General features: G+C 47.4%; 1 protein-coding gene across 2 annotated transcripts in view; it reads left to right on the top strand.

The window, feature by feature from the left end:
- B3GNTL1 (UDP-GlcNAc:betaGal beta-1,3-N-acetylglucosaminyltransferase like 1) overlaps positions 1-22887 on the top strand; it is a 115693-nt gene extending 92806 nt beyond the window's left edge. Inside the window, exons 6-11 of one of the 2 annotated variants that reach the window (XM_021711214.1) lie at positions 6558-6682; positions 17817-17952; positions 18029-18097; positions 18546-18620; positions 19550-21331; positions 22319-22887. In XM_021711214.1, coding sequence (XP_021566889.1) covers positions 6558-6682; positions 17817-17952; positions 18029-18097; positions 18546-18620; positions 19550-19630 — 486 coding nt within the window. In that variant the 3' untranslated portion in view covers positions 19631-21331; positions 22319-22887. Of the gene's footprint in view, positions 1-6557; positions 6683-17816; positions 17953-18028; positions 18098-18545; positions 18621-19549; positions 21912-22318 lie in introns of those variants that run through there. The other variant, XM_021711213.1, reaches the window with a different exon arrangement.
- The last annotated feature ends 52 nt before the right edge of the window (positions 22888-22939 follow it).

Here is a 22939-nt window from a genome sequence, read left to right as displayed (position 1 = left end):
GAGAGGAGCTTCCCCCCACCCCCAGTGGAGTGCACCCATGGGTGTTGGTGTCTATACTGGCTGACTCCTTCCTCTTCGTCTTACCTGCGGGGACAACAAGCTCTGGACTGGGGCATCACTGCAGGGAGCCTGGACACAGAGGTAGGGGGTTTGAGCACAGCATTCCTGGAGGTCTGCAGACCCCTGGCTAGACAAGGGAGCAGCCATGACTCAGGTCCAGCCTCTACCTCCACAGGGCCGTTTTCCGTGCTTTGAGCCTTGGCTTCCTCATCTGGACAGTGCGGGTGAGCAGTCTACCAGCTTCACAATGCCACATGGGCCCTTGGCATGGGACTGGCCTGCCACCGTTCCTACTATCCCCATTCCCCGTAACCCCCCCTCCTGCTTTCTCCCTACCACCTCCATTGAGAGTAAGAGGCCGGTTTCCCCACTGCTCCTACCCCATTGTACCCTGGCCAGCACAGCCCCTCATGGCCACCGTGACCCCAAAGGTGGCCCTGCCACAGGTCATCCAACTCTGTCCTGGAAACTCTCCCAAAGCGAGACAAGCAAACCACATTCATGACTGCCCTCAGGTCAACTCCCAGTGTCCCACCTGGCCTCAGCACCTGCACCCTTCAGAGAGTGGCATTGCCCTGTTTGTAAACCAGGAGACTGGCCTGCAGCTGTCTGTACCAGGACATCAGCTACTAGTTGGCACTAAGCTCAGCCCCTGCCCTACCAGGCTGCCACCAGCAGCATGTTCCTGAGACAGAAGCTTCAGGAGCAGATAGGCTGTGCTCCCCTGTTTGGCCAGGCCACACCAACCACCACCCTCATGACACAGAGCCAGCCACTGAGCCTCCCTGTCCTCTCACAGCAGGGACCATTTTAATGGAAATTACATTGACACCATTTTAGGGTATCAGACACTATGATGCCTTTGTTCCTGTTTCCCCCAAATTCACATGAGAGGAGAGAGCTCATGTGTGCAGTTACCACCCCACCCAGGGACCCCACAACCTTAGGGACCTTGGTGTTGGCAGGAGAAATGGTGCAGGTTTGTGTTTTCCCAGGTGGGGTGGTCCCTCGCCCTCAGGTCCCCATAATTGATCTCTGGGACACCAGCAGTGCAGTGGGTAAGGCGGTACTCGCAGCGAGTCTCCACACCTCTGACCAGGTGCTGCCAAGAGGTGTGGAGAATCCAAGACTCTGCTGTTCATATTCTTCTGTAGAAAATAGTGTGGGCAGCAGTCCACGGAGGTCGTCCCATGGAAAGTGCTGACTTTGAATCTTACATGTCCCAGGATCGGGGAGTGTTTCAGGCCTTCTGGCTTGTGCTGACTCTGCCTGGCAAAGAAGCTCCTGAAAGAAAATAAAACCCATCCCTCCTGTTGTACTGGGGACCAGGGGCTAGGTGCCAGGGACCAGGGACTGAGGATCAGGCACTAGGGATTAGGGACTAAAAGACCAGGGATTGGGGTGGTGATGGAGCTGTGGCTGGAGCAAGTGAGGGATTTGGGGCCACAATGTCTGCCACCAAGGTGAGGACATAAAGTGTTTCCATGGCTCCTGCCATGTGCTCCCCAAAGAAACGAGTGGCTCTGAGGAATTAGCTATGGAGTGTACCTCAAGCACAGCACAGAGGGCCATGAACCCAGCGCAGGGCTGACCCTCAACTAATATCTTGGGCCTCAGGGATGAACCAAGCCCCTTTCTGGGTGGAGCAACTGTGGTTCTCACCCTGTGGAGAGGACAAATGACAAACCACCAAGGGAAGTCGAGGCAGCGATGGATGGTGCTGACCACGATGGCATCAAGACTTGGAGAATGAACCAGGGTCAACAGGTTGTAAAGACAGAGGCCATAGGCTGGCCCTTGCAAGATGGCAGATGTTTAACTGGGGAAATGTGTCCATTTTCGCATCTGCAGAGGCGGAGTGAGTGGGAGGGCTGGAGGTGGGTCTGAGAGGTAGAGGTGGGCGAAGTGGCACAGGACAGCCCCAGCACTGGTAGGCATGTGCCTTGTGGGCAGCCATCATAGGCCCTTAAAACAAGATGTTAAAAAAGGTTGATAAGGGCAGGTCTGGCCTGGAGAAGACTCATCATCATTGCTCAGAAACCAGCACACTTTTAGACAGTTCCTAAGACTGGACTGGCATGTGAGGATAGGGCATGTTCAGTTTGGGAGCCACTCTCCACAGGGTAGTACCTTTAACACTCTCCACTGCTCCTGTCACTGTGGGCAAGTGCTGCCATGGGTGTTGTCCATCTTTCTTTCTTTCTTTTTTTTTTTTTTTTGAGTTGGCGTCTCACTCTGTCGCCCAGAGTGGAGTGCAGTGGCACACTCCCGGCCACCGCAGCCTCAACCTGCTGGGTTTCGGCAATCCTTCCACCTCAGCCTTCCAAGGAGCTGGAACTACAGGCGTGCACTACCATGACCAGCTAATTGTTGATTTATTGTAGAGATGAGGTTTCGCCAAGTTTCCCAGGTAGGTCTTGAACCCGTGGGCTCAGGCAATCCATTCACCTCAGCCTCCCAAAGTGCAGGCATTACAGGCTGAGCCACCGAGCCCAGCCGTGGCCCATTTTTAAGAGCTGTCTTCTCAGTTCTGAGTCGTTGCTGTTCCTTGTCAGATATTCACTTTGTGACTGTTCTCTCCCTTTTTTGGTCTCTATGTGCTGGGATCACCCTCACCTCCAGTTGCTCTGCTTGTCCCAGGTTCTGCCCTGAGGCCCTTCAGAGCAGTAGAACTTTGGGCTTCTATCCCTGCCTTGTCTGTGCCTGCTTCCTTGTCTTTCCTGCCGTAGGTCCTGGTTTCCTGGGTCATCGTGTATAGAGCTCCCGAGTGTTACCAGGAGGGTGTCAGCTGCTCAGCCAATGAAAGCCAGAAGTCACCACCTGCTTCTGTAGTTTTTTTATTTCTCTGGGCATTGAAGAAGATTTGTGTTTTGTTCTAGTGGTTATCTCTGTACTTAACCCTTTCCTAAATACCCTTAGTCCCATGGAGCTTTTACTCACATTTATTGCCTACAACAATCAATGAGATTGTTGCTTTCCTCTTTTTCTTTCCTTTCTCTTCTCCTCTCGTTTTTTGCTGCATTGTTTCTACTTTGTCAAGTGGTATACATTCACATATTAGTCTTCCACACTTGCCCCAACTCTGTGTCTTTGACTCACAATTATATACCCTCAGCATTGGTCATCACAGCTTCTGCTAAAGGCTGTGCAGTTGTCCTGTGACCAGATGAGGCTGCGGTAGTCCTCAAGAGCATGCATAGCTAGAGCTTTGTTTCCAGAGCCCTGGGCCTTGAGAGAGAACTTGGTTGTAGAGGAAACCCTAGGTTCATACATGTTTTCCTTGAATGTCTAGAAAGTCCTGCTCTTTAGAAGCCTGGTGCTCATTGGAGTGTTTGAGTTATATGACTTCTATGCCTGGAGACTCTGGAATTACTTTTTATTGTTAAAGCCTATTGGTTTCACTAACATGTGTCCTAAAGTTGATATCATAGGGATCCTCAGTCTATAGAACCAGATCTGCTTTTACTTCTGAACATTTTTCTTGGCTTGTAGTCTTAAAGATTAGCTATGTTACATTGTCTTGCTTTTTGTTTCAAAGATTCTAATTCTACCTTGGTTAGATTTTCTTAGTCTTCCATTTCAATGACTTTCTCTCTAACCCTTTTTACTTCTTTCAATAAATAATTTTCATTTTCTTGGTTATTTTCCTTCCTTTCTTCAGTGTTCCTTACTAATTTTTTAAATTAAAACCTATTTTCTATTGAGGATCTTGTAATTTCATCTTCATTTCTCATATAATTTTGTCTTTCTTTCATTTTTTTGAGTTAATAAATCCAGTTTTATTTAAGAGCTTTATTCATATATGATAGAATTCATCTATTCAAGTGTACAACTTAATGTATTTTGGCAGATTCATAGGGATGTTTAATTATAACAACAATCTGATGTTAGAATGTTTTCATCACTCCAAAATGAATCCTGCACCCATGAACAGTCACACCTCATCCACCCACCCACTCTGAGCCCACAGCCCTAGCCAAGCACTAATTTACTTTCTTCAGTTCTCTTTTTATATCTACCCTCCTTTTTGTGGTCCAGTTTTATACTTAGTCATCAAATTTGTGATTCAGTATGGATTTACTACCTCCCCCGCCCACCCCTATGTCCTCAGGCTCTTACTGAGAGTGTGTAATTTATCTTGGAGGGCTATTTACAGGGTTTTTCTTTGTCGTGATTTGAGGAGTTTTTTTGTCATTGTTGTTGGGGTGGGGGAGGTTGCATTTTTATCCATGGAAGTGTTTGGTTTCTGTTTTCGATTTTCTTCTCTTGCTGGTTTTGTGCAGATGAAAACTCTTCATGTCTGCACATTCTGTGAAGAATTGGATGACCTGATTTCTAGCTCAAGATCGCCCCCTTCTGTCACTGCACAGTGACGTGCAGTCCTTCCTGCATGTTGGTGTTGAGGAAGGGGCCACTGTCTCACAGGATCTGAGCCTCCGACCCACCCTCCCTGGGAGTGATTGTAGCTCAGGTTCCTCTTCTCCTTCAGGCAGTCTCTGGCGTCTCCCACCCCAAAGGCCGCCACAGCTTGAGAGGCAGCATTCTCCTTGCTGGTGGTCCTGTGATCATATCCATTAATGCTGATGTGTCATGTTTCGGAGGATGTGTGGAAAGATTTTGGTTTCCTCGGTTACCCCCGAGTCTGCCCTGACTCCTTCATAAGCTGTAACACCTCTTTGTCTCCTGCAGCTAGTTGGGGGACACCCACCACTTCCAGGCCCTCCTGAGCAGGTGCCTGTGTGGAGTTCTGGCTGGGAAGAGCCTGAGGGACAAATGAGGACAAAGTTCCAGGCCCCTTGCAGTCCCCCTCCTCGTGGGGGCAGAGGCACCACCCAGGCACCTCCTTTTCCTGAATTCTCACTTTTTTTTTTTGCCAGAAAATAAAACCCCCAAGGGTTAGGTTCTTCCTGGTCAGGAGAAGAAAAGACACTCTTTTTCTCTCTTTGTAAACCTGTCATATGTGCCAAACTCCAACATACTCTTTGAATGTGTCTTTGAAAACAAGAAAATTCGGAAAAATACCTAAATTACCTGTGTGATGAAGTATGTTCACCAGCACACCATGGATGTCTCGACCCTAAGTTACCTGTGAACCTGGTACTTGCATAGCTCTGAGCTTCTGTATGTGATTCTCATGATTCTCGTCTTTATTTTGTTGTTCTCATCTTTATTTTGTTACAGCAGAGCTGTAAACATGATTTTGACACCTGTTTTTTAAGTTGGCATCTTGTTAGAAATCTTTTCATGTCATGGTCTTTGCAAGAGTGGTTTCAGTTGCTGCACACCAATCCATCAATCAACTGTTCTGATTTACTTCATCATTGCCTAGTTGGAAATGGGGCTGTTCACAACTTTTTCACACCATGAATTAGACAGTGACGGAACCTGTGAGTTTTTGTATTAAGGGTCATTAATACATAAAGTTGTAGCTGGGCACAGTGGTTCATGCCTATAATCCCAGCACTTTGGGAGGTGGAGGCGAGAGGATGTCCTGAGCCCAGGGGTTCGAGACCAACCTAGCCAACTTGCCAAGACCCTGTCTCTATAATAAATCAAAAACTTAGCCAGGCATGGTTGCACGTGCCTGTAGTTCCAGCTACTTGGAAGGCTAAGACAGAAGGATCACCTGAGCCTTGCAGGTCAATGCTGTGGTGGCCGTGAGCAGCGTGCCACTGGCCTCCAGCCTGGGTGACAGTGAGACTCCTCCTCAAAAACAAAACAAAACAAAACCCAACCCCATAAAGTTGTGTATGAGAAAGGGCTGACTTCAGGAGTAACATCAACTCAGTGGATCAATCTGATGGGCTGAGGTTTGGGTTTTCGAGCTTGGACAAATGAGCAGGGGTCACACAGGGCCCGGGCTGCTCTCCCTTGACACTCCTTTGTGCTTGTCCTCTCCCCTGTCACTTTTTCCCTCCCCTGTTGCTTCTCTACCACTACAGGGCTCCCCTGCCAGCACATCTACCCCTGAACCCTCACCTTGCACCACTGTCCTGTGTCCATAGTGGACACTGGGACCCTCAAGCCTTTGGCCACAGGACAGGGCACCAGCTGCCAGCAGAACACCCTTTCCACCTAGGACCCCCACCAGCCCTAGTCAGGTCCATGGCCTGGCGCTGGCAGAAACCATGGAAGGGAAGACCAGCTGTCCAGGACCCTCAGGCTGTGGGGACCCTGACCCACCCCATCCCCTTTCACTCTGAGACCTTTTTTGCCCCACACAGTGGAATTTCGGGCAGCGCCAAGACTGCACAACCTGGCTCTAGCCCGTCCTCCACACTCCTTCCTTGTGGCATGTCCTAGGGTTCATTTTCCCACCTGTTGAAATCAGGTGCTGGCATCTTGTGGCCACCACCTGACATCCCTGCTGAGCTGCTCACTGGTTTCTCAGCAGCAGAAGCCTTTCCCACTTCTGATGTTGGATTCACATGTGTGCCAGCTGGAACATGCACATGTCTATGTGGTGAACACAGCACCAGCATCCTTTCTTGCTGCAGGGCGTGCCGGAGGACCTGCTTTTCTTCTACCAGCACCTCAGGAAGGGCGGCAGGGTTGTCCGTGTGGACCAGAGCCTCCTCCTCTACCGTTACCACCCACTTGCGGCCACACACTCTGTCCTCGAGTAAGTAAGCCCCATGGGCTGCAAAACGCATGGGACTGAAGTGTGGGGAGGGGATGGGGGTATGGGAGGCCTGGGGGTATGAGTGGATCAGGGCAAGGGGTGTAACTGAGGGGAGTAGGGGGAGGGGAACCGGAGGGGATGCAGAATCATGAAGCGTGGGCAGGGCCCAGAGGTGTGTGAGGCCCAGGAGCATGGGTGAGCTGGGGGCATGGGTGGGCCCCCAGTGAGGGGGATGCCCCTGCGTGGCCAAGGCCTGGCTGGTGGGGTAGGCTCTAGTGCTCAGGTCAGGGCTCTGCCTGGAGCCCCAGCCTGGTGGGAAGATGCAAATAGTGGTGCATGAGGGTACAGACACACTGGTGTTCTTGGAGAAAGGGCATTTCCCGAAGGGGCTGGGAAGCACAGGATGACAGCTGAATACCCTTCCTTTTTGTTAGTGAGGTTAGATGAATGTGCACCTGCCGATGGGGCAGTGGGCCTGGAGCATCCTCCCCATAGATGGAGGAGCTGCTGTGGACAGAGAGGCTGAGCCACATTCTCCATTTGGGCTTCGCAGCAAGAAAGGCGAATGAGCAATGGTGGGCTCAGGAGACCTGGTAGATTCCCCCATCCCTCTTCTCTGCCTGGCAGGGCCCTCATAGGCCTGACCCTGACTTTCTAGTCACTAGGAACGCCTCACAGCTGGCAGGGCCAGGGCAGGGAAGGACCATTAGGGTGAAAGAAAGGAGAGGAGTGTATCTGTAATTTCTTAGTTGGACTGTGTGTGTAAGAGAGAGTCAGCCCACCTTCACTGTTCCATGCACTCCTTGGTACTCGCCTGTCGTACTACTTGAGAAAGTCACCTTAGGGGCTCCTCCAGCTCTGAAGATTTTGACCCACAGTCATGCTTTGGTGTCTCTGGAAGTTCAGATGTGTTGATGAAAAGATGCCAAACTCTGTAAAATATCTTAGGATGGTTTACTCTGGCCAATTTGAGGACCTAGACCTACAGCATATGTCCCCAGGATGTCCTGAAAACATGTGCCCACTGTGGTTGAGTGGTAGCTTGGCTACATCCAATTTAGGAGGCCAAAAGTTATAAGGAACCATAAATCAATACATGTGAGATTTACATTGGTTCAGCCTAGGGAGGTGGGCATTCCAAGCGGGGTGGGGGGCATGCTGGCTGTAGGTGGATTCAAAGATTTTCTGACTGGCAACTAGTTAGCATAGTTATCTAAAGAAAACTTGAAAGCAGTAATGGAAATGAACAGCTTGAGGAAGATATAAGAGCAGAATTTTTTGATATGTAGATGGAGTTTTAGGTATGGTGGTGATGGACTTCAAACAGAGCAGGTAATTGGTTTAAAAGATGCCAGAGTTCCCTAGACAGCTTTACAGGGTCTTAAAATACTTTGATATTTTCCTTCTTTGTCTCCCAGTCACTTTGGAGAGTAAATCACATTAAAAGTTAGAATTTGGCAATGGAAAGAATAAAAAAACCTCATTTGACTCTGTCCTTGCCCTGGACAGGATTGAGACTCACTGCAAGGTTGTGCCCCCTCGGATGGGAATCATCTGTCCTGAGAGGTCTAACGTCCACCATCACAGTGAGGACATGAAGTCCAGCATTGTAGTGGGGGGTGTTTATGGGTGTGGGGTCCCAGAACACAGTGTCCATGTTCTTGAACTGTCTCCATGTTATTGAACTCTGTGCTATTCAGTGTCCTTGAATTCTCTCACATGTGCTAGTGCTTCTTTATTTACAAATGTGTTGTTGCTGTTGTTTAGAGACAGGGTCTTGCTCTGTTACCCAGGCTGAAGTGCATCATAGCTCACCACTGCCTTGAACTACTGAGCTCAAGCGATCAATCCTCCTGCCTCAGTCTCTTGGTTAGCTGGGTTTATAGGTGTACACCACAATGCCCAGCTAATTAAAAAAAATTTTTTTTTTGTAGAGACAGGGTTTTGCTATGTTGCCCAGGCTGGTTTTGAACTCCTGGCTTTAAGGGATCCTTCTGCCTCAGCCACCCAAAGTGCTCAGATTTCAGGCATGAGCTACCACACCTGGCCTGTTTATAGATGTAAGCAAAAGAACTTGGCTTTGTATTTTCTCTTGCCTTTTATTAAACCTCAATTTCAACAGGATAGCTTTTTTTTTTTTTTTTGGTTGAGGTATTATTTTATTTTATTTTTTTTTAATGTGAAGTTGTGGGGTACAGTTAAGGGTTAGGTATACAATTGCGTTTCATTCAGGTACCCTGTTGATATGGGGTGTTTCCCCGTTCCCAGACAGATATTTGCTACTCAACAGGATAGCTTTAAAGGAGCATCCTTGTTGGAGAGTTTATTGTTATGACCCTGGCTCAATACTGGTTGATTTACATACCTGGGGAAAAAGGTCATTTAATCAGAAGACATAATATATAGTCTTAAATGTGTATGTCCATAATAACAGTTTTAAAATACATGAAGCAAAAACTGATAGAGATTAAGGAGTAATAGACAAATCCTGGGCAGGTGAGACCTCATCTCTATAATAAATTTTTAAAAAATTAGCCGGGCGTGGTAGCGTGTGCCTGTAATTCCGGCTACTTGGAAGGCTGAGGTGGAAGGATCACCGGAGCCCAGAAGGTTGAGGCTGTGGTGGCCGGGAGCGGCCACTGCGCTCCAGTCTGGGCAACCGAGTGAGACTCCAACTCAAAAAAAAGAAAAAGAAAATTGCAGTTGGAGATTTTAATACTTCTTTCTCAGTGATAGAAGTAAGGAAAGCATCTGTGTGATAAAGATTTGAGGCCGGGCATGGTGGCTCATGCCTATAATCTCAGCACTTTGAAAGACTGAAGTGAAAGGATTGCCTGAGCCCGCGGGTTCAAGACCGGCCTGGGCAACTTGGCGAAACCTCATCTCTACAATAAATCAAAAAATTAGCCAGGCATGGTGGCACATGCCTGTGGTTCTAGCTACTTGGAAGGCTGAGACAGAAGGATTGCCTGAGCCCAGCAGGTCAAGGCTGCGGTGGCTAGGAGTGTGCCACTGCACTCTAGCCTGGGCAGCAGAGTGAGATTCCAACTCAAAAAAAAAAAAAAAGAAAAAGAAAAGATTTGAACAGCACTGTCAGCCAACTTGATCTAATGTTATTTACTGAACACTACCCTCAACTGCAGAATACACATCCTTCTCAAGTCTAAGATATGCAACATTTTGGACCATAGGACAAGTCTTAAATTTTAAATGGTTGAAATCGTACAGAGTGTTTTATGACCACTGTCTTAGTCTGATCAGGCTACTGTGATGGAGCACCATAGACTAGGGGGCATATATGGAATGGAAATTCATTGCTCACAGTTCTGGAGGCTGCACGTCCAAGCTCAAGGCACTAACAGATTCAGTGTCTGGTGAGGGCTGCTTCCTGGTTCACAGATGGCTGTGGAAGGGGCAGAAGAGTCTCCAGGGGTCTCTTTTTTAAGGGTACTAATTCCTAATCACCTACCAAAGGTCCCACATCCTAATACCATCACTTAGGGGTTAGGATTCAACATATGAATATGGAGGGAGGGACACAAGCTTTTAATATTTAGCAACCACACAGAATTAAATGAGAAATCATTAAGACATCTTGAAAATCCAAAATACTTAGAAATTAAGTAGCCAAGGGGGAAAAAATCACAAAGGAAGTTAGAAAATAATTAAAATAAAAACAGTATGTCAAAATTTGTGGACTGAGTTAACAGTTTGCAGTATAATTCTAAGGCTCTAATGGCTTATATTACAAAAGAGAAAACTAAGCAATTACCTAAGTGTCTACCTTAAAAAGTTACTAAAGCAACAGCAAAGTAAACGTCAAGTAAATAAAAGGCATAAAAGTAAAAGATGATGACATTGAATATGGAAAACTAATAAAGAAGATCTACAAAACCAATAATTGATTGAAAGAAAATAAGATTGACAAGCCTCTAATAAGACTAATTATTTTAAAAATACAGAATTAGCCGGGCTCGGTGGCTCAGCCTGTAATCCCTCGCCTTTGGGAGGCTGAGGTGAGTGGATTGCCTGAGCCCGTGGGTTCGAGACCCGCCTGGGCAGGCAAGATCTCACCTCTACAATAAATAAATAAAAAAATTAGCCGGGTGTGGTAGCACGCGCCTGTAATTCCGGCTATTCGGAAGGCTGAGGTGGAAGGATCGCCGGAGCCCAGCAGGTTGAGGCTGTGGTGGCCGGGAGCGGCCACTGCACTCCAGTCTGGGCGACAGAGCGAGACTCCAACTCAAAAATAAATAAATAAATAAATACAGAATTACCAATATCCTTTTGGGAATGAAAAGGGAGTATCACTAGAGTCTATGGGTGTTTAAAGAATAAATAATTAAAAGTTAAATTTGTAAATTAAAGACTTTCCACAAAGTCTTTAATTTCCACAAAGGCTTAATTGACGTATTCTGTCAGAGACTTAAGAAAGAAATAGTACCTATGTAAATTATCCCAGGAAGTAGAGGAAAAGAGAGACCTACTGGGCCGGGCAGGAACTCCTAGCTCACTTCACAAGAACAGCACGACCCTGACAGCAAAAGGCTGCAAGAACATTACAAGAAAATAAAATTATAGACTGGTGTCTCTCATGTAAATAGATGTGAAGATCTTTTACAAAATACTAGCAAAATACTAGCAGTTCAGCAATACTATATATGAAAGGATAATACATAAATACAAGTCTGATTTAACATTCAAAAATCAATTCATACGGTTTACTACATTAACAGAACAGAGGAAAAATATTATATACTCAACCCAATAGTCAAAGAAAAAGTATTTGCTAAAATGTAATGCCTGTTCATGATTTTTTTAAAAGTGTAGCAAACTAGAAATAGAAGGGAACTTTCTCAATCTGATAATCTCTCCAAAAACCTACAACTGAGCTCATACTTGATAATGAAAGACTCAGCCAGGTGTGGTGACTCATGCCTGTAATTCCATCGATTTGGGAGGATGAGGTGGGAAGATCACTTGAGCCCAGGAGTTAAAGACCAGCTATCAAAAAAAAATTAATATATTAGCCAGGCATGGTGGTGTGAGCCTTTAGTCCTAGCTACTCAAGAGGCTGAGGCAGAAGGATTGTCTGAGCCCAGGAGATTGACGCTGCAGTGAGCCGTGATCATGTCACTGCACTCTAGCCTGGGCAACAGAATGAGACTCCGACTCAGAATAATAATGATGATGACAATGACTCGATACTTGCTCCCCTGAGGTCAGGAGCAAGGCATGGACGTCTGCTCTTACTACTTCTGTTTAACATTTTATTGGAGGTCAGTGCAATAAGACAAAGGAAAAAAATACAAACATTAGAAAGTGGAAATAAAACTGTCATCGTTTGTAGATGGCATGATTGTGTTTCACAGGACAGCCGAACAATTAATGTAGCAAGTTTTCCAGGGTATAAGTGCAGCTATATGCCTTATATATATATTGTGTGTATATATATTATACATATGTGTACATCATATGTATAGAATAGCAATTAACAATTGAAAAATGCAGTTTAAAAAAAAGTACAAGGGCACCAAAACCAAAATACCTACGGGTAAATTTAGCAAAGTACGTGTATTCCCCTACACTAAAAACTACAAAAAAATTGCTGACAGAAAGTAAAAATGACATATAGACAGAGAGACACGGAGTCTGTGGGCGGAAGACTCATTAACATGCCAGTTCTCCCCACGATGACGTCCAGACTCTGCGCAATCCCAGTAAAAGTCCCAGCAGGCTTCCTTATAAAAATTGGTAATCTGATTCTAAAATTTGTGTGGCCTAAGCAATCTTGAAAGTAACAAAATTTGAGGACTCACATGCCCAATTTTAAGACTTACTCTGAAGTGACAGCAGTCAGGAAAAAGGCAGTAGCTTGAAGGTGAACAGACACATCAGTGAGACAGAACAGAGGAGCCAGAGATACACTCACACTCACATACTCAGTCGACTTTTCAACAAAGTCCCTAAGACCATTCAATGAAAAAAGGAAAGTATTTTCAACAAGTGAAATGACTGGACATCCATGTGGACAAAAAAATGAATCTCAACTTCTATCTGACACCATACAGGAAAATTAATTCAAGATGGACCTTAGAAGAACAGATAAAACCATGAAGCATCTAGAAGAAAAAAATCAGGGAATGTCTTCATGATTTTGGAACTGGCAAAAATTTGTCATAGAGGGCATCAGAATCATTAACCACTTAATAACTGATAAATTGGACTTCATCAAAATTGAAAATGTTTGCTCATAAAAAGACATCACTAGGAAAGTGAATAGGCAAACCACAGACTGGGAGAAAGTATTCATAACCCATGTATTTAACAAAGAACTAGTGTGGAGAATATGTAAAAAACACCTACAACCCAATAATTAAAAAGAAACAATCCAATAAAAATAGGCAGATTACCTAAATGGATGTGATACTTCGCAAAGCAAGATACATAAATGGTCAAAAAGCAAATGAAGAAGTGTTCATCATTATTAGTATCAGAGAAATACAAATCAAAACCATCGCATGACACTACTAAAATTAATCTCTGGCAATTCCAAGTGTTAGCAAGGTTGTGAAACTACCAGAACTCACATACATTGTTCTCCGGGATGTAAAATGAGGTCCATCCTCTTTGGAAAACTGTTTGCCTTTTTATCATTAATCAAATTGATACCTACTTTATAACCCATCAGTTCCACTTCTTTGTATTCATTCAAGAGAAATGAAACAAGAACTGAGAACAGCCCACATGTCCACAGCAGATGAGTGATCAATTTTGCATTAATGGTATCCTCTCAGCAATAGAAGAAAATAAACTACTGGTACATGCAAGAACATGGATCCATGTAAAAAATGTGGTTAGTGAAAGAAGACAGACAAAAAGGTACCTACTATGGATTCCACATCCATGAAGCTCTCCAACTGGCAGAACCTGGACCATGAGGACAGATGCTGGAGCTGTGATGTCATCTGGGAATGAAGGTTCAGGGACACTTCCTGGGGTGTGGGAGATGCTCTGTGTCTTGATGTGGGTGTGGGTTACATGGGTATGTGTCATAACCCACTGACCTGTGCACTTATGATCCCTGCACTTCACTCTGTGCAAATTACACCTCAACCTAAAATTTTTAGATGCCTGACCAGTGTTTCCCTGAAGAGGTTACCCCTTTCCCCCATGTGTGAGTGGAGCTGGAAACTTGGGGTAACACTACGGTGGCTGACAGGTCTTTTCAGCACTGTGAGCTCTTCGGCAGACAATGAAATGCAATAGCATTTGAGGCTTTTCTGCCATCCTTCAGGTGTACCACGTGTGTGCCCTGTCTTGAGATGGGCAAAGTGAGTTACACAGTACAGGGTTCTTCCTGCAGCTGTAAGACCCAAGTCGCTTTGCATGGTGACACAGCACACCTCAGCCTGGGGTGGCCGGTATAGCACATTAGGAGGAAACAGCAGTGGGCCAGAGGCTGTGCCCCACCAGCATCCTGTCTTGTGGAACACAGCTGCCTTGTACTCAGAGCTATTATTTTTTTGGCAACATGAAGCTTTGCCACCCACAACACGAAAGAAGTGATCTAATGTGAATTTCTGTATTGGATTAAACACCGTTGAGATGCAGGTGGTGACACCTCCTAGGTAATGACTTAATTATAACCTCGGGCTGCTCAGGAGTCAATTCCTTCACATTTTTTTCTCAAAAAGTCCTCACTGGAGAGTGCTGCCTATGTCCTTTGTACTATAAATAGAGAATGGGCAGCATTTATGGCAGTTAGCAATTTTTCCTGTGAAATATATAAGACAAACTAGCAGTCATAAAGGAATGTAGACTTAAATTTTAAAATTACCCATGCCTGAAACCTCCTGCTCTGGTATATATAATTTCACCCATCCTTTTACACTTCTGCTAAATGTGTTTCTCCAGAAATGGACTTCACCTCTCTTAAAATGTGTACACGGCAGCATGCTGCCTATTCTTCCTGGACATTGCTTTTCTGCTGAATGTCATAGGTGAGATCGGTCTGTGTTGATGCATGTTGTTAAGCTACTCATTCTCATAGTGCATGGTGTCCCCAAGGACACTGTGCGTGTGTTCTCCCATCTAGGGTATACGTCTTCACCCCCACATGGTGTTGTGTCTCCAAGGACACTGTGGTGTGAATGTTCTCAGTGACAGCTGCTCTGTTTTGTCTGAGATGATGACTGAATTTGCACACTGTCCTGTCCTCCTGTCCCTTCCAGCTGGCAGCCTGTCCAGCCACCTCTTCTTCTGACCCTTGGGATTCCTAGTGCAGTGATATGTTCATGACACACAGCTTTTTCCCAGAAAGGTCTGGTATTGCTGGTTTGTGGGCTGGGGAACCAGGGCATCTTAGCCTGCCTCCCAGCCCTTGGTCAAGGTTGCAGTTTTCTTGGAGCAGGTTACGTGAGAGGTGCTGCAGTACTCGAGAGTCCTGTTCTCCCTCATTTAACACGAACTGAAATAAGTATAAAAATGAAGAGAAACATGCAAACTACGGATGTTTCTTCATTATGACTCCTTATAAACTTTATCTTCTTCTAATGCGCTGACAGGTTCAGATCAGAGACCGCCAAAGAATACTCAGGAGGCCCAGGGCTGTCGAAGAGGTACCTCCTCAGAGGAAACCTCCCAGTCTGTCTCAAATGGGCCAAGAGTCTGTTGTCCTGGCTGGGCGCTTTCTGTGCCCACCTCAAGTTCTTCTGGAGCCTTGACAGTTTCCCTTTTACATGTAGACCCACAGTCCCTCCCAACTGATGTGGGTGGAGTGAGGCAGGGTTGAATTTGTCCCCTGCAGAGATGCCCGACAAGCCTAGCCTTGGTTTCACAGACAAGAGTCCAGAACCCATAATCAACTGTTTATCTCAGGGCCGAGTCCTGTCATTTCTCTGCCAGAGCTGTCCTTGCACAGTTGCACACACATATGCACACACATGCACCAACTCAACGTACACACCTGCACCTGCATGAATGTGCTCATGTGCATGCACTCACACTACACATGTACACACTCCACACATGCAGGCACAGCACACATACACACGAATGTACACACACAAATGTGCACATGTAGGCACACTGCAGACTCATGCACACTGCACACAGCTACACTGCACACCTCTCAGTGTACACATGATACATCTATACTGCACACATACATGCTATACTTTCAATGCACATGCATGCCCACGTGCATATTTCAGGAGCTGCCTTGGAGTCAGTGACTGGAACAGGTGTCTCCCTGTGGCCCTGTGGGACTGTAGGGAAGAGACAGCTTCTCAAGAGGGCCACAGAGTCTGGGTGAGGACAAGGTGACCTCCAGGAAGGACTTCTTTGGAGGCCTGAGCCCCCTGAACTGACAGAGGGACCACATGGCTCCCCCGTCCCATTTCCTCTGAGGGCTTCTGCTGCAGACAGGGGGTTCCCCGGGGCTGGGGTCAGCAGTCAGACAGATGGCCACCAGGATCATCCAGGGTCTGGGCAGGTACCAGCACCATCCAGCCAGGACCCCACAGCCCTTTCCCACGACTCCACCTGCAGCTTCACCTTGCTGGCCTCGTGTATTCCTTGGGCCCCTCTGCCCAGAATGTCCCGTGTCTGTGCTGACCCCCCCAAACCTGCCCTTTGCCTTCTCACCTTGGGGTCACCTCTGGGACAGTTGCATCCTGCATTCTCAACTTTAGAGGAAAAGAGGTTAGCATTTCTGTCATCTGAGGCTACCAGTCTCCTCCTCACACAAAGAATCTCTTCCATGTGTTAGAACTAATTGCATGAGGCTCACTATTCTTTTGTTCTTAGAAACTTATTTTCTTGAATGTGGCCAGGTCTGTGTGTAGCCCTGGATCTGGGTGGTGTTTTATTTGGGCTGAAGTGTGCCTGGCTTGTGCGTTTCTCTCAGAAATCAAATGCTCAGCAGCCACGGAGGGACTGGACAGGTCCAGGGTGAGGGAATAATTCCTCTATCAACTCCCTGGGGAGCCTTGAGGCCACCCTATGCTGTAACTAAGGGTCTCTGTTTGCGGCGGGGGAGGGAGGCTGAGGTGGGAGGAACTGCTGAGCCACCGAGGCCTGCAGACACTGGGACCAAGGCTGCTGGACCTGTGCTCCAAGGACACTGTCACCAGCTCCAGAGCTATGTCCATGGCCAGCCAGATGCTTTCCAGACCCACCCTGTAGGGGCTCCCAACAGACATGGCTTACAGAGCAACCCCAGACTCGGCCAGGGTGGGGTTTGCCAGGCACCAGGGTCATTGTGGCAGGAATCCTGGATGAGAAGGCCACATCACAGCAGCTGACAAATATGGTGTCTGGAATGCCTACCAAGCTTGGCCTCTGTGGCAGGTTCAGGTGGCCCATGGCATAGCTTCCAGGAGAGGTGCCCCCAAGCCAGTGGTCGATGGTAATGGGAGTGGAGCCTGGCAGGAGAGATGGGGAGGATGTGGCCCATGCAGAGGTCAGGGGGGTAGCAGCAGGCATAGGAAGGACCCTGGGGTGAGTGCCTGTCACAGGAGGGGCAGGAACACCTGAGACCATTTCTGGGGAAGGGAAGGCTGCTGCTTTTGCCGGTGAACCTGCGGTTGCAAGTGACTTCAGGCATGAGCAACATGATCTTCTGACATGGGGCACAAATGCCCTTGCATAGGCATCTCTGTGAGTCTGATGTGGGTCAAGTCATGCGTGTGTGCCCCTGGAAAGCTCCCTTTTCCCTCCAGATTGTCCAGTGCTGGCTTCATGCAGGGTCTGAAAGGCAGGCAGGCCCTTCCTGTGCATCTGACCACGTTCAATGGAGGTGCCACATATGCTGGTTGCACCCCTGCCATGGGGTCTGCAGTGCCCTGTCCCCAGTGGGAGTACCTGTTGGGATCCATAGGAAGAGCAGGTCCTCGCCTAGATAAGACGATATGTCCTGTGACCCCCGGGGCTTTTCACAGGAAACAAAGCCACTGGTGGCTTGTGGCTGCATCCAGCTATGGTAGGTAGCCTGACCACAGGGTGGCCAGTCTTCTTCAGGGTCCCAAGCCAGGCCTAGTATCCACCCATCAGTAGGGTGAGCCCAAGTTGCCAGGGCCTTGAGGGCCTGGAATAGTGTCCCAGGCTGTTCATTACCTCCTTCTCCACTTAGGACAACTATCTGGGCACACCGTGTTCACTTCTTGGAAGAGTGGGCCCTGTCCCGCTGGGCAACCTTCACCATTTGGAACGCAGGCAAGCAGGGGCGCCGGCTGTACCGCAGCCTGACTCCCGCCAGCCAGTGCAAGGTAGGTCTGTCCTTTCCCCAACCCCTGACCGTCCCCGAGAGCTGCCGCCCTGTGCTTTCCTTGTGCTCACTCCCAGGTGGTTGCATTCTGTGATGTCGATGAGAACAAGATTAGGAAGGGCTTCTACTGCTACGAGGACTCTCAGGTGTGTGGGGCTGTATCATGTCACCCACAGGGTCACCCATACTGCTCCTGGCTGAGTGACAGCTGCCCAGAGCCTCCCTGGGATAGTCCACCTAGGCCCCATCTGGCACATGCAGCCTCCTGGTTCCTTGGGAGTCTCTGGAAAGCCCATCCCTTGGGGAAAACCCCTCGCATGCTCTTCATGCGTCTGGGCCTCAAGTTCAGCCCATCCTGGTCAGTTTTGCAGGTGGCTGCAGGGAATGGGAGGAGGTGGAGGGGTCAGTGGAGACAAGGGTACTGCCCTCACCAGCCTGTGGCCCATGTCCCTGGCACATCTGCCACCTGAGCCTGGGTTCCTGTGTGCACCAAGCCATGTGAGCAGATGGCTGTGGCCACGCACACCCAGGAGGGCATCCTCTCCTGTTGCAAGCCAAGGAGCTCAGGACTGGGCTGACAGCCATCTCTTTCAGGAAAGGCCCAAGCCCCGCATCCCCATCCTGCACTTCCGAGCAGCCCAGCCACCATTTGTCATCTGTGTGAAGCTGGTGAGTGTCAGGTCTCATCTGGGGGGCTCAGGGGTCTTGGGCTCTGCCACATCAAACCCCATGTAGCTGCTTGATGACCATGTGGCCTAGGACAAGACCCAGGTCACGCAATTGTGGATGTGAGGACACATGGCCACAGTTGTCCATGCCCTTGTTTTAAGCCAGCTTTTTTTCACATCCACTGCAACACTACGGGTCAAGCTGGGAGGAGTTGCTGCCCTCTGGGGCAGGAGGCAGTTCAAGGTGGCTGGCATGGGGGCAGGCCACAGGGGTGTTGGAGGATACCTTCTACATCTGGCCTATCTTTTTGCCTTTAAACAACTGTGAGACCAACATCTGTGAGAAATGTGCAAAGCGCCAGGCCCCAGTACTGCATCTGTGGTGCCAAGGCTGGACCACAGGGTACAGGTCACCACCTTCTGCTTCTGCTCCCATGGTCTGAGGCAGCTGCACCATGGGTGCTGCCCGCTAAGTCCTGACTCCCATGTATGATGGCTCTTGGTCAGCCAGGCCTCCAAATACACCCCAACTGTGGGAGTCCATGCCGGCTAGGGGAAGGCCATGCATGCAGCAGGTGCTGAGGGGTTGGCCATCAACGGAGTGGCTGGGCCCTGAGCTGTGTTGGCAGGGGTCATGGGAGGACACAGATGTGGGCACAGGCTGCTACTTCTGGCAGCTTCCAGCCTGTGAGGACTCAGTGCATGCCACAGCCAGGTAAGACTTGGGTACAAGCAGTGATGGCTGCTACCCTTTGACCTTGGTCTCCTTTGGCCCCTCCTCTGTTAGAAGGGGAGCAGAAGTTCAGAGAAGTCCACCTGAAGGTGAACAAGGGCCACCCCAAACCTAGCCGCCTCGGGAGGCTTGCAGTGGCCTCTTGGAGCCCAGGGAGCAAGGTCCTGACTGAGCCAGATCTGCTGCTCCCCCGACAGGACCTCACAGGGGGCGCATTTGAGGACAACCTGACGTCACTGCACCTGCAGGAGGGCCAGGACTTCCTTCACTTCAGCTGACAGACCCACGCTGCTGTCGGGTAGGTCTGTCCAGTAAAGTCCTGTTTGCATTTGCTGAGTCTCTTATGTTTCATGTGCCCTTCCATAAATTCTGCTCTTGCAATTATTCTTCTAACTTCTTATGTGTTAAGCTCATTAGTTTTCAGCCTCTCTTCTCTAACAAATAATTCCAGATTTCAGAATTCCTTAAGTACCACTTTAGGTGATTCCATCTGTTGTGATTAACACTGTTTTATTAACTTTCGTTAAATATTTCATCATTTCTTTTTAAACCATGTTTTTAAAAATGAGTTTGTTGTCAAGTATTTTAAAATCTGTATACACACACACGAGTTCTGCATTCTATACACATCCAGTAGGTTGGGCTTTTATTTTTCCACCATGCCTTAACTAATTTTACATCAAATGTATCACTTTCAATAGCATACACTATGGTGGGGAGGTTGATTCATATCTTCTTGTTTTAATATATTCTGAGACTGCTACAAGATACATACAAGTGTAGGAAAGGTCTACATATTACTGTTGAATTGAGTCTTTATTCATCACGTAATAATCTCTATCCCTAATAACATTGTCTTAAAGTACTAACATAGGTATGTCTATGTTAATGACCTTGGGCTAGCTTTCTTTGTCAGTATTTAACTGTCTTTTCTTTGTGCTTTTGTTTTAGGTGTGTCACTTGTAAATACAGATAGCTGTATTTAATCCAGTTTAATAATCTGTCCTTTACTGAGAGAATTTTGTCATTTACGTGGAGATTTTAACCCATTTGCATTTCTTGTGTGCTAACTTATTTCGAATGTATTTTTTGCAGCTTTTCCGTGCCATTCTTATTCTTGCTCCAGTTCTCCCCTGCTATCAGTAGAGAAGTTATGTTCTCCATGTACTAACTCTTTTTGTGGTCATACTTTCAGCGTGCATACTTAGCCAAGTTGATAACCGAACTATCTCCATGCAATTCCAGGAGAGCACAAGGACTTAAGATGCTTTAAATCCAGTCAACTCCACTCCGAATTTATATGCCACTCTTTCCCATTTTAAGTATTTCTACATGTGTAAAAGAATCCACATATAAGCCACTTTTCTTTTCGTTTACATGGTCACAGTTCATTGTGTCTTTCCTCAGCATTCTTCCTTACATTTGAAACTACCCAAATGGAAACCATTTTCCTTCTGCCCAAAGTTTATCCACTAGAGCAGTGGGGATGAATTCACCCCCAGGAGATATTTGGTAATGTCTGGAGATACTTTTTTGGGGGAGGTTGGTATCACAAATGGGTACAGGGATGGCCACAGGCATCTGGGATGTTGCTGAACACCCTACAGTTCACAGGGCAGCCCTCACAACAAAGAATCTGGCCCCAAATATTAATGGTGCCAAGATTAAGAAAACAACCATGTGTTAGAAAGGCATGTTGTAATCTGAATGACTTGTTCTTGAATGATAGTTGAACTGAGTATGTACTTCAAGCAAGTTGAGTTATTTTCTCTCACACAGTGAAGACCTCATTCTCCTCTTTTCTCAACTCTAGTGCTGCTATTGAGAAGCTAGTCATTCATGTCGCCGTGTCTTCGTCTTCTAATAATTCTGCAGTTTCACTGTGACCTATCTAGATGTGAGCTCTTCCCATTCTGTCTGGGACTGTTGCCTGTCAGCAAGTATGCCTCATCATCTTCTGAGACCCAGGTTACACACAGGTCAGACTCTTCAGTGTCTCTTGATGTTGCTTTCATATTTTCTAGTTGTTTCTAGATAATGTCTTCAGATCTCCCAGTTCTCTCAGCTTCTCTTCTGTTGAGTCTAGTTGACTGGTCCATTGAACCTTTAATTTCACTTCTTACATTTTTCACTCCTACAATCTCTGGGTTTTTTTCCTAATCTCTTTTTGATAATTTCTAGCCCTTTATTGTTTTCATATTATTGCCCACATTCTTCCAGAGAGGTTTTGTATTTGCCTTGTCTGAGAGCACAACTAGTCAGAGGCCAGTTCAATCAAATTTTCCACTTTAGGAATTTTGGAGGTCCCACAGAAAATGTAAACTAAAGCTACTCCAGGGGCAATGTTCCCCCCTGCAACCAACACTATGTGGAGAACGAGGTAGGAGTGTTGCTGCTATTCCTTTGAGGAGGACTCAGTTTTCATTCACCCTTTTGTTGGTTCATTTGATGCACTGGTTGCAGCTGTTTACTTAGGGTCCCTATTTATGGGAGTCTTCTCTTCTATTAGATTTAGCCCTGGGCCTTATATCCTGTCACCCATCCTGCTATCAAAACTTTGTGGTGGCCGGGCTCGGTGGCTCAGCCTGTAATCCCAGCACTTTGGGAGGCCGAGGTGAGTGGATTGCCTGAGCCCGCGGGTTCGTGACCCGCCTGGGCAACTTGGCGAGACCTCATCTCTACAATAAATCAAAAAAATGAGCCAGGTGTGGTAGCGTGCACCTGTAGTTCCAGCTACTTTGGAAAGTTGAGGTGGAAGGATCAAGGCTGCAGTGGTCGGGAGCAGCCACTGCACTCCAGTCTGGGCGACAGAGCGAGACTCCAACTCAAAAAAAAAAACTTTGAGGTTAGACCCCAGGGTTCAGCAGAAACCCTCAGGACCTCCAGGGTCTCTGCTGTCACAGGGAGGGTTTCTAGTTGTGCCTAGAACATGCTTATGGGTGTTTATAGAACACATTCTGTTCCAGACACACTGACTTCCTGCTGTTCTAAACTCAAAAGATCGTTCTACTTCTGGGCCACAGGTGTGCTCTTCTTTCTGTCTGCCACTGGGCACAATGTTTGGATTTCTGTCCAAATACTGCTCCTTCAGAGAGGTTTCCTGACCACCTCTTCCATGAGACAGCACCTAGCACTGTCCGCTGCCTGCCCATCTTTCTCCATGGCGTTGGACATCGCTGTCTTGAGGGCACCCATTTGCTCACCTGCCATATCTGCCCAGCTCTCCCATAAGCTGTGAGAGGTAAGGGCTCCTCACCAGATTCCATCACCAGGACACACATGGGTTCCGGAACTACTGCTGAATGGAGAGGGCTCCAGGCCACCAGGGGTCTGGAGAACAAGTACCCCCGCAGCAGTGACCAATGGGGCAGAGGCAGAGCAGAGGCTGGCAAAACGATCGATGTTCCTTGAGGGAAAGTCAGACCAACGTCAAAAGAGGAGCTGCTATGCTAAACGACGTCATCGATGGGGCTGTGTGGGAATTGCCTGCCTTCACGTCGTGCAATGCCATTTATCTGGAATCTTCTGTTTTTTTTTAAAAAGTTAAATGAGAACAATTAATTCTATTCTTCTCAAAAGCCACCCCC

This window comes from Carlito syrichta, unplaced genomic scaffold (assembly GCF_000164805.1).
Source record: "Carlito syrichta isolate Samal-C Ts95f unplaced genomic scaffold, Tarsius_syrichta-2.0.1 Scaffold301934, whole genome shotgun sequence".
Taxonomy (NCBI): Eukaryota; Metazoa; Chordata; class Mammalia; order Primates; family Tarsiidae; genus Carlito; species Carlito syrichta.
Note: the sequence above shows the minus strand (reverse complement) of the source record. Positions and strands in the feature narration are given on the sequence as shown.